Genomic DNA, 11,974 nt, shown 5'->3' on the forward strand with positions numbered 1-11,974 from the left:
CACTGCTCACCTGGTTTGGACGGATGTTTGGTATAATCAAAAACCAACACATCACTGGAGGGCGTCTTTGTAGCAATAATACAAGGATTCTGAGGCATATAGCGGGCACGATTTACTTCCCCTTCATGGTTTATTTTTATTTCAATCTCTATTTTTCCACTAACAGAACCAAATCCACCAAATTCTGCAACAGAAACAATTGATGAACATAAACACGATGTTCCGTAGTCCACAAAAAAATAGCTTCAATGATAATCTGTTTAACAAAGCAAACTGACGGATTTAAAACTGACGAAGACATATGTCACGTATTTATTTTTGCTGTTAGAAGTTCAAACTCAGAATTAATGAGGAATTGACAGCACCTTCCAAACCCATGACCTCTACCACTAGAAGGACAAGGGCAACAGATGCATAGGAACAACATCACCTGCAAGTTCCCCTCCAAGCCATACACCATCCCGACTTGGAACTACATCGCCATTCCTACACAGTCACTGGGTCAAAATCCTGGAACTCCCAACAAGTTGTACGGATCACCCCCTCCCCCAATAATATTATCATACTTGGATTGTGGTTTCACATACTGGCACTCACTATTTTACTAAGTGGTTCAGCTCATGTCCACAAACCTACTACACATGGCCTGCAGCGGTTCAAGGCAGCTCACCATTACCTTCTCAGGGGCAATTGGGGATGGAAATAAATGCTGGCCTAGCCAGTGACACCCGCATCCAGTGAAAATTAAAAGCTTACACAAACAAAATGATGCCTCCTTCCCAGAGTCTTGAACTGTACCAGCATGCTATAATAGACTACAAAAGACAAAGAAGCTTTCAATAGTATCCTGAAATGGAGGGAAAAGGATCTGCTGTGCTTGAAACTAGCATGTCATGACTTTATTTGCAAGTTCTTTCTTTTACTCCCACCAACCTCCTAAAAGCACACATAGTACCGGGATACCTCAGTACAATCAAGTAATCTTGGTTATCCAGAGCATGTTTGTGGATACGAGCTGAACCACTTAGTAAGATAGTGAGTGCCACTGTGAAACTACATTCCAAATATGATAAAATTGGGGGGGGGGGGAGGGAGAGATCCGTACAACTTGCTGCGCATCAATTAGGAAGACAATTAGGCTTTGAAAGTCTAAGTGATATGAAAAAAGAGAGCAAATGTGAAAGTCACACATCTGCAAACATTGCCTCGCTCTGAGAGACAGCCTAATTCCAGGACTGTGTAGGTTTGTAAACTTGAGCAGCAAACTAGAAGAATATTTTGCTTGTCTACCACCTGTTAGACCACCTACCTATACAAGCCACAAAACACTACGCACTTCGAAGAAAAGACTCTTACCTCCCTTCTCACTGTCATAATGTGAAGCATCAAACTGTGCATCATCATTTGGTAGTTGAACACTGGCTATGACCAGATGGTTTTGCTCATCAGATGTATGGGTTCCCAGCACCAGCCTGTGAACACTGTAGTCCTTCCCCTCGGGTCTGCAGATCATTAAGTATTATGTTACTAGATTATTCATCATTTTGCCTTCAAAACAAAACACTAAAGGACACTGCAGGTGGACCTGCACTATATCTACTCCTTTTCAACAAGATACAATACTCAAGAACACAAGAAGTAGGAGTAGACCATATGGCCCATCAAGTCTGCTCCACCATTCAATGTAATCATAGCTGGTCTTGGGCTTCAACTCCATTTTCCTGCCCACTCCCCATATCCTTTAATGCTGAGACACCACAAATATTTCTATCCTAACCTTAAGTGTATTCACACATATGAGCATATGAATTAGGAGCAGGACTCGGCCTCTCAAGCCTGCTTCATCATTCAATAAGATCATGGGTGATCTGTTTGTAGCCTCAACTCCACATTCCCGCCCAGATAAATCTTTCACCCCTTTGCTCATTCAACCCTCTAGGGTACAGAATTCCAAAACTTCACAGCCCTTTTGGAGTGAAGTAATTTCTTCACATCTCAGTCCTAAATGATCAGTCCCTTATCCTGAGACTGCCCTCATGTTTTGGACTCCCAACCAGCAGAAACAATCTCAGCATCTACCCTACCAAGCCCCTTCAGGCTTTTGTAGGTTTCAATAAGGTTGCCTCTCATTCTTCTAAACTCCAGAGAATATAAGCCCAATTTACTTAGCCTCTCATCACAGGACAACCCCCTCACCGTGCACCTTGGCTGCACTGCCTCCAATGCAAGGATATCCTTTCTTAAATGTGGAGACAAACTGCAATTCTCATACTAACTGCGCAAAACAAAAAAAAATACCTTAAATAGATGTCATGGCAGCGAATGCAAGAACTGGAGCTGCAAAACAGTCAGGTCTGGGTTAAGTTACAGAAGTCCTTGCTTAATGTCATTGATTGATTCCTGGAAAATGTGGCATTATGCAAAACTGTCGGTCTGAGGCTCATTACCCACTCTCAAGGTTGCCCAAAAGCCAGCTCTCGTAGGTTGGATGTGGGAGTTACATGAAAACATCCAGGCATACAGTGACACAAACATGCAAATGGAACAGCAGCAATGCAAATGCAGGATTCTATTGGAGAGCAATGTTAACATGAAACAATGTTGTGCGGGACGACATTAAGAAAGGACTTCCTGTTTGGTAATAGTATTTTGATTTGAGGGGCAAAAAAAAAAAAAACAACTTCCTTACCAGATTCTGCTTTTTCCAGGTGACTACAAGTGGGTCCGCGTACAGAACCCACTTACTCAGCCTCACGCGAAAGAAAGCACCATGGAACCAAAAGATAAATTTTAAGCACACAAGCAAAATACCGCAAATGCTGGAAATCTGAAATGAAAACAGAAAATGCTAGAAATACTCAGAGTTCTGATGAAAGGTCACAGAACTAAAACACTAACTCTGTTTAACTTTCCAGATGCTGCCAGGCTTGCTGAGTATTTCCAGCATTTTCTATTATGATGCTGGTTTTAAGGATATGAGTGCATATGGGAATAGTAAAATTGGAACAAATGCTGGAAGGAAAACAGGACAGTATCAAAGGGATAGTTCTTCAGATACAAAAGGAATTTTTCCTTGAGATAGTACACGGACAGAATATTAGAGTAACACAGGAATAAAATTAGGACAAGCAGCTTTCAGCCCTTTCTGCTTTGCAATTAGATCATAATTGATCTGTACCCTACTTCTATCTACCTACCTTGATCCCATAACCCTTACCTAATAAATAATCTGTTATTCAGTTTTGAAATTTTCAATTGAAGCACCCAGCCCAGCTTTTTAGGGAAAGAGATTTCCAATACCCTTGATAGGAAGCACGTCACACATCGCCACTGATCAACTGAGCTCTAATTTTAAGATTATGCCCCCTTGTTCTGGATTCCCCTACGAGGAAAATGTCTTTCCTCCATCTACTCTTATCAAGTTCATTAATCATCTTAAACACCTAGCCAAGTTTATGTAATATGTCCTCAGCATAGACCTGGTATCATTCTGGTGAAGTTTAGCATCCAGCAAAGTTGTGAAAAGCATGAGGAGTTAAGAGCAAACATATAAAAAACTTAAAAGTTCAGGGAAGGAACAGCTCCATAAAGACCGACTGAGGAATGACAAGAAATGGATATGGGCTGCAAAGTGAAATCACAAGGAAAACACAGCACATGTACACAGTGCAAAGAGGAATTTTCCCACTAAAAATGACAATGTGAAAGGTGGCAAACATAGCAAACAGAGGATTAAGGAGCAGGAGCCATTGGGTCCTTCGAGCCTGCTCCGCCATTCAATAAGATCATGGCTGATCTGGTTGTGGTCTCAATTCCACTTTCCTGTCTGCCTCCCTTGTCTATCAAAAATCCAACTCAGTCTTGAATAAATTCAATGACCCAGCCTCCACTGCTTTCTGGGGAAGAAGGGTCTTGATAAGGTCCCACACAGGTTAGTAAACAAAGTTAGAGCACATGGGATTGGGGTAATATACTGGTATGGACTGAGAATTGGTTAACAAACAGAAAACAGAGAGTAGGAATAAACAGGTCATTCTCAGAGTGGCAGGCATTTACTAGTGGGGCAACACAAGGATCAGTGCTGGGGCCGCAGATATTCATAATCGATATAAATGAATAGTTGTTTGCCAATACAAAACTTGAATACTGGTGAAACAAAAGAGACATGAAGTCTTGCACTCATCAGGACACTTCGCAATACCACCAATATAAGGGGGAAAACAACAATTTATACTGTATGAGAAGAGTGGGCTGATTGGTTGGCAAGTGGGCTCTGACTGGCAGAGACATTGTCATGGAGAATGCATGAGTGTTGGTGACTGACAGTTAACTGCCAAGCATTGTTTGAAATTTAAACCAGGCAGATGGACGCTGAGTGGTCAAGGTATTGCCCTGAGGAATGAGTCAGAATGGCAGGCACTCACTCGGGGTAATGCAAGGATCAGTGCAGGGGAATGGCAGAGCAAACTCAACGGGTCAAATAGTCTACTCCTGCTTTTCCGTTCCTGAGAATTCCACAGACTAATGACTCTCAAACAAGATTTCTCCTCATCTGTCTTAAAAGGAAAATCTCTTACTCTTAAACTGTATCCCCTAGTTTTAATCTCCCCCACAAGAGGAAATATCCTCGTGATATTAAAGTCCCCTCAGGATCTTATATGTTTAATAAGATCACCTCTGAGTCTTCTAAATTCCAATGGGTACAGGCTCTACCTGTTCAGCCCTCCATCCCAGGAATGAGTCAAGTAAACCCTAACCTAACTCTCAGTACTACTGTTCAAAGTCACACTCCTGGAACATTTAGCATCTACCCTGTCAAGTCCCCTCAGACTTTTGATATGTTTCAATAAGATCACCTCATTCTTCTAAACTCTAATGAGTATCAGCTTAATTTTCTATCATAATATGAGACAACCCTTTCTTTCTATAATGTGGGAAAATGTGAAATTATCTATTTTGGCAGGAAGAATAAAAAAGTATATTATCTAAATGGTGAGAGATTGCAGAGCTCTGAGATGCAGAGGGATCTGGGTATCCTACAGCATGAATCACAAAAAGCTAGTATGCAAGTACAGTAAGTGATTAGGAAAGCTAATAGAATGTTATCATTTATTGCGAGGGGAACTGAATACAAAAGTAGAGAGGTTATGCTTCAGTTATACAGGGCATTAGTGAGACCACATCTAGGGTACTGTGTACAGTATTGGTATCCTCACTTAAGGAACGATGTAAACGCAGTGGAAGCAGTTAAGAAGATTTACTAGGCTAATACCTGGAATGGGTGAGTTGTCTTACGAGGAGAGGCTGGACACGCTAGGGTTGTATCCAGTGGAGTTTAGAAGAGTAAGAGGCGACTTGATTGAAACATAAGATCCTGGTGGTTCTTGACAGGGCAGATGTAGAGAGGATGTTTCATCTTGTGGGAGAATCTAGGGTAACTGTTTAAAAATAAGGGGTCACCCATTTAAGACAAAGATAAGGAGAATTTTTTTTTCCTCAGAGCGTAGTGAGCCTTTGGAACTTTCTTCCTCAAAAGGCAGTGGAAGCAGAGTCTTTGAATGTTTATAAGGCAGAGCTAGATAAGATTCTTGATTTGCAAGGAGGTGAAAGATTATCGGGGCTAGGTGGGAATGTGCAGTTGAGGTTACAATCAGGTCAGCCATGACCTTGCTGAATGGCAGAGGAAGCTTGAGGGGCAGAGTGACCTATTTCTGCTCCTAATTCACATGTTCCTCCTCATGGGGAATCCAAAACTAGGGACAGAGTTTCATATCAAGGGGTCATCCATTTAAGATGGGAATAAGGAAGAATTTTTGCTTAACAGCCTTGTGAATTTTTGCATTTCTCTATCCAAGAAACAGTGCAGCCTGACGTTGAAACTATTCCAGGCTGAGATAGACAGATTTTTGAACTATAGGGAGTCAGGATTATCGGGAACAAGAAAGGGGAGTTAAGGCCAAGATCAGATCAGATATGATCTTATTGCATGGTAGGAGCAGGCTCAAGGGACCATATGGCCTACTCCCACTCGATTTCTTATGTTCCTATTTTCTTATGCGAAAAAAAAAGCAAATCAGAATATTGGATGCCTAGCAAGGGATAATATGTAAATTCAGAAAGGCAATTTTAAAACTCTAATTGGTCTTAATAGAACACCTGGATTTCTACATGCACTTCTGGTCTCCCCATTTCAAATAGAATAGTATTATGGAGGAGCACAGAGAAGGGCTACGCAGTTGACTGCAGAGCTTAAGGACATGAACAATGGAGAAGTTTAATCATCCTGGGTTTTTACTTCTGTTGAAAAGTGAAGACTAAAAGGATTTGATTGAAGTGTTTAATATGATGAGTTTGGACAAATTGGATCAAAGCAAGCTTTCGGCTGTATACAGAATTTAAGCACATTTCTCTTTTCTTTTGTCCTCCGTTTGCAAATGTTGGAGGAACCTGTTGTCACAAGTGGCAGAATAAGGAATCTTCATGTGTTTTAAAGAATAATAGGTTCTTGACAACAAATAGGACCAAGGGGCTATTAAAAATACACCAAGGGAATGCTGTGGATAGGTTGCCTAGATTGAGAAAAAGCTTTTCCCAGCCTTAAACTCTCAGTTACATGTCACAAGAAAAATTAGGTACCTTTCATATGTTACCAGATCCTTTCGGCTGGAAGTGGAATCTAATTACACACTTATTGCAGGCATCCTTGTTTAGTAAGCAAAACATAATACTGACATTCACTTCAATTACCCTTCTTCCATCCATACCTAGAAACATCAGGTAACCACTGGGCAGTCAGACTTGGCCATTCCAGAGCATGAGTCATAACCAGGTCATACAAGAAGGGAGTATTTTTCTTCCAGATCTTGTATTCTTCATTAATGACACGTTCTTCCACAGCATCATCAAAGGCTGCTGCAAATGCACAACTTGTCATTAACAGTATACACAAATGCAACACAAAATTATTCAAGTTTTTCCTATTTCACCACTGAGTCCAAGTTTATTTCCTACCAGCCAGTAGCATTTTTACATTTAGAAAAAAAAACTTGTGATTAAAGCAGTCACAAAACGAAGTTAAAAGTTTCTATTCAGATTATTATTTTGAATGCCTATCATTAAGATCAACACACATTACAAATTAATTACAAATCTCCAATATGCCATGAAAGAGTCACTAATAACCTACAAAACAGCATTTAAAAAGGTCTACTGACCAAATAATTTAGAATGCAACATGGGTAGGGCTTGGGTACAATCCTGATGTATTAGTGATGTGGTCAAGGAAACAAGGGAAGGACTGAACAAAAGTGTTGTCAACCAGAATAAACTTAAATCAAATGGATTTGTAATAGGCAGGTCATGGCCAATAAATCTGGTTGAACTTTTTGCAAAGGTAACTGATGGGTCAGATAAGGGATGATATTTACATCAACTTTCAGAAGGCAGTCAATAAGGTTTCATAGGGATGTCTCAAAAATTAGAGCACATGGAATTGGAGGCAACATATTGAAAGTTGTGGAATTGATGAGGAGGTAGAAGGGAGAATAGTAAAAATAGCCATTTATTCCAATTGGCAGATGTGACTAGCGGTGACCCCAAGGGATCCGTATCAAGCCCTCAATTTTTTTAGGTCAGTTGAAAATTTCAAAACATAGATTGGTAAGATTTTCGTCAAGTCACATGTTCAAAGGCAGGTAGATAGAGTCAAGGTACAAATCACCCATAATTAAATTGATTGGCTGAAAGTCTCAAGAGACTGTTACTACTCCACCACAGGATCTAATCCATTCAAGTCTAACTGGGCTGCAGTTTAATTTCTTCTCTAAAAAGGGCAGCACTCCCTTAGTACGATACTACAATTCAGTGACAGCTTCGATTATGCAGTATATGGTTGAACCCACAACCTTGCTGAAATATTGATATTTTTTACATTACTGTTTCTGAACAGCAATGTGGACAGAGTTGGTTTAAAATGTTCTCAAAAAGTCTGCACTTCCCCTGAAATGCTGATTATATTGGCAAAGGATAAATTTCAGGGCCAAGGGCATTATATTGTAAAGATAGGCATATATATAAATAAACAAGCTAGATGGATAAATATTGAGCTTAAAGAATTAAAATTGGTAGATGTAAGCTTTTAAAATAGGAATTTCATGACAAAAGGGGTAGTGCAAAGACAAAAGGTAAGAGCATGCAAAGGTACAACAAAGCATTTGCTCAGGAAAAGGAATAACAGGGAGAAACAGCATTTCGTGAACAGGCAAGGGGCTTCTCATCTGTTTGGCACTTTGAACAACTGGGTGGTCATAAAAATCAAAGCATTACATCCAGCAGGAAGGCGACCATAGAGAAAATGGTACAGAGAGATGTCATGACTTCACTTAAAAGACCATTTGGTATCTTCAGGACCTGGTATTAAAGAGGCTTAGAGAAGCCATTTTCACAATTTCTCATTAAAATCCACACACTTGGACATTAGATATGAGACTAATGTGCACTACCATATCAGTATTTGATTAATACTTTGTCAATAATGTGAATTAACAAACATATGACTGTCTCTAGCTTTACGAATCTGTTCAAAGGATAAAGGACTTATCTAGCACCTGTAACCCAGAGTCTTTGTGCAAATAGTATATCTAAAAACTACTATCCTTGCTCTTGTTCACGAGTCACTTATGCAAGTCAAATTGGAGAGGGCCATGTGACAAATTTATAAAACACTTAATTTTAAGGGGAGATGTATAACATAGTTCATTTTAAACATTGAAAAGCATTTAAGTACATTTGCTGCATAGTTGCCACATTTTACGTTAAAACAAGTAATCAATGGCATGAGGTGAATTACAGATGTGTATTTGGGTTTTGATTGGATTGGGGCTAATGTGAGCACTTCATGTTATAGCTACTAATGAATATACAAGGCCAAAATTTAATGGTGTATCCCATGCACGTCTCTAATTCATCTCCTGACCATCCGTTATTTTGTATAATATATACAAGGTACTTTTTTTTCCTCGTTTCCATTCATGACAAATGGCTGGCGTCGTGTCGAGATGAGTGGACTGCACAGGTGAGGCGGCCGTCAGTAATGAAGAACAGTGGGTGTGTGACGTCACAGGTGTAACATCATAATGGGCATCTGATGCTAGAGGTGCAAAATTAAAGAAAAATAATCTGAACATTCTGACAATAGTACATGCAGTTTACAGGGATACAAATTTACATAAAATACAGGACAGAGTACCTTGCATACATTATATATTTACAGTGTAATTGATTCTTTTCTCACATCCCCTTAAAATATAGTGTTACTAAGGCCCAGTATCTAGAACTGGAGCACAAGAATTTGACTGTCATTCAAGACCACTATCCGTGCTCAGGCTTCTTAGTTTTGGGAATGAGGATCAGGAGGGAAACTGGGTGAGTATGTCAGTTTCAACTAAATCATTTGGACTATGAGGAAACGAGAATGCTGGCAGGCATGGTGTTCCTTTCCACATTTATCAAGTGCACCTACTGATAGTTTGAATAGAAGGACACTGACAGCAACTTCCCACATTCCTAAATGAGGAGGAAGACAGATTGCCAGGGGAAAATGTTTATTTCTAAATCTTCATACAAGTCATTCTGTAATTATTTTTGTATTAAAACACAACACACATTACTTTTTAAATCAGCAACACAGCTACCTGCAAATAAATCTTGGAGCTAGTTTTAAATACAATAATAAAAACATTCAAGTACTATTCTAGCAAATGGGCTACATAGTTCTAAATTGACTTTTTAAATTCTTAATCGTTCATTTAATTAGCCAGTCTGGTGGTCCAAGCACTGGATCATTACCAGAAGGCAAATTTATGCCCATTTCCAAACATCTGCGAGGCCAAAACTTCCACAAGTGAAAAGAGTCAAATCATAAACCAAAGACAAATTCAAATTTGAAAGCACAATCTGTCGCAATGCTGATTAAAGAAATCGTTCCCATGGGGTGGCTAAGGCACAAATAAGATTTTCACCAACAAGCTTTTTAAAACTATATAAAAAAAAACCGTGTAATCAGAACGTTATCAATTCCAGTGCGGCCAACAATCGTGCGACAAGAGACAGAACTGCTTCAATAATCCAGGACCAGCTGAGACGAGACCGCAGTTGACGGAACTTCACCCTCCGCACACTCGCTGAAATGCCCATTGGTAGAAGCCGCTGTCTGATTGCAGCGGGAATCAGTGAGATTAACCGGAGAGAGATGTGGGGGGGGTCTGAACAGCCCGAAAGGCGGCTCCAATTCACAGGCTGATCCGCCATACAAAACAACCGGGGGGGGGGGGGGGGGGGAGGAGCCGGGGCCTAACAATCCCCCCACCAGACACAGCAGATAAACTGCAGCCGGGAGGGAGAGGGCCCGGGGGTTGGGCGGGGAGAAAGGGGGTGAGGGGCCCGGGGGGGGGGGGGGGGGGGGGGGGGGAGGAAAGAAGAGGCCCGGTGTTTGTTGTGGGGTGGGGGGGGGGGAAGAGGGAGGAGGCCCGGGGTCGGCCCGGCCGCTCAGGCTGTGAACAAGGCCACAATCGCGATTCCACAACATGTCCGCCCGTCAACGTGAAATACAGTTCAAGATGGAGGTTTGTGGTGCTCGAGGCCGCATCATCTCCATTACCTTCTTTATCCGTCATGGTTGCGGCTCAGGGGGTTCGGCTTCCTGTTGCTCCGGTGACCGAGACTCCACTCCCCGCCGCCGCCTCCTCTCCTCCTCCTCCTCCTCCCGCCTTTGTCAACCCCCGAGCCCCGCGCATGCGCCCGCCTTTTGCGCGCCAAACCGGAGTCGGAACGACCCCTGCTCAGCCCTCCAATCAGAGGGCCGGCTGCTCAACCACCCAATCAGAGGTGGTCGTCCGCACAGCCGTCCAATGGGAGGTGCCAACTGCGCAGCTCTCCAATCAGAGGGCCGGCTGCTCAACCACCCAATCAGAGGTGGTCGTCCGCACAGCCGTCCAATGGGAGGTGCCAACTGCGCAGCTCTCCAATCAGAGGGCCGGATGCTCAACCGCCAATCAGAGGCGCCGGCGAGCTGCCAATAAAGGCGCGAATCTTCTTCAAGCCGTGGAAACCGGCCAGTGTGAGGCTGAATGGCAGTTGCTGAGTCTTCACCATGGAAGTTGTTGGTAAAACCGTAGTGATTGAGAGGATAGTTGCGATATTGGATGGGCTAAAGATAATTGGGGGGGGAGCTATGTGAAAGTCTGGCTGTATTTTAAAGTTAGTCTCAGAACCAGATCAGAGACACCTGAGGGAGGTCAGGGTGGTGATTGCACGAGCACTGGCCACAACTGGAAAATTGCAAATCTTACATCCTTGCTCAAAAAAAAAGGGTTGTAAGCCTAAGCCCAGCAATTTGAGGTGTCAGTTTAACTTCAGTGGGATTTTTAAAATTCCTTTATGGGACGTGGGCATTGCTGGCTGGACCAGCATTTATTGCCCATTAATTGCCCTTGAGAAGGTGGTGGTGAGCTGCCTTCTTAAACCACTGCCCGCCTTGTGGTGTAGGTACACCTGCTGGGCTGGGTAAGGAGGGAATTCCAGGATTTTGACCAAGTGACAGTGAAAGAACGCTGATATATTTCCAACTCAGAGTGGTGAATGGCTCGGAGGGAAACTTCCAGGTGGTGTTCCCATGTGTTCACTGCCCTTGTCCTTCTAGATGGTAGTGGTCGTTGGTTTGGAAGGTGCTGCATAAGGAGACTTGGTGAGTATTTGGGGGGGAAAGCTTTTTGAAATATTAGTATGGAATATTGCTGAGTAGAGAGACATGTTGTCAAAGCTTTTTGTCTTGTACTTATCAAGACAAATGCAAGAATGCCAAATTTCAAATGATCACAATTACTACAGGAGAATTTATACTGTGGTACTGATTGGTTGGCAAATTTACCCTGACTGGCTAAGGCATTGCTATGGAGAAAGCAGCAGGGAACTATAG

At 42.0% G+C, this 11,974-nt stretch overlaps 1 protein-coding gene across 4 annotated transcripts in view; it reads right to left on the bottom strand.

The window, feature by feature from the left end:
* The window catches only part of LOC121291697 (histone-binding protein RBBP4), a 52,534-nt gene extending 41,753 nt beyond the window's left edge, over nt 1-10,781 (bottom strand). The window contains exons 1-5 of one of the 4 annotated variants that reach the window (XM_041213187.1): nt 10,658-10,781; nt 9,008-9,148; nt 6,765-6,909; nt 1,357-1,502; nt 11-184 (exon numbers count right to left, since the gene is read on the bottom strand). In XM_041213187.1, coding sequence (XP_041069121.1) covers nt 11-184; nt 1,357-1,502; nt 6,765-6,909; nt 9,008-9,148; nt 10,658-10,673 — 622 coding nt within the window. In that variant the 5' untranslated portion in view covers nt 10,674-10,781. Of the gene's footprint in view, nt 1-10; nt 185-1,356; nt 1,503-6,764; nt 6,913-9,007; nt 9,149-10,657 lie in introns of all 4 variants that reach the window. The other 3 variants (XM_041213186.1, XM_041213188.1, XM_041213189.1) reach the window with 3 other exon arrangements.
* Nucleotides 10,782-11,974: the final 1,193 nt, after the last annotated feature.

Source organism: Carcharodon carcharias, chromosome 19, assembly GCF_017639515.1.
Source record: "Carcharodon carcharias isolate sCarCar2 chromosome 19, sCarCar2.pri, whole genome shotgun sequence".
NCBI lineage: Eukaryota > Metazoa > Chordata > Chondrichthyes > Lamniformes > Lamnidae > Carcharodon > Carcharodon carcharias.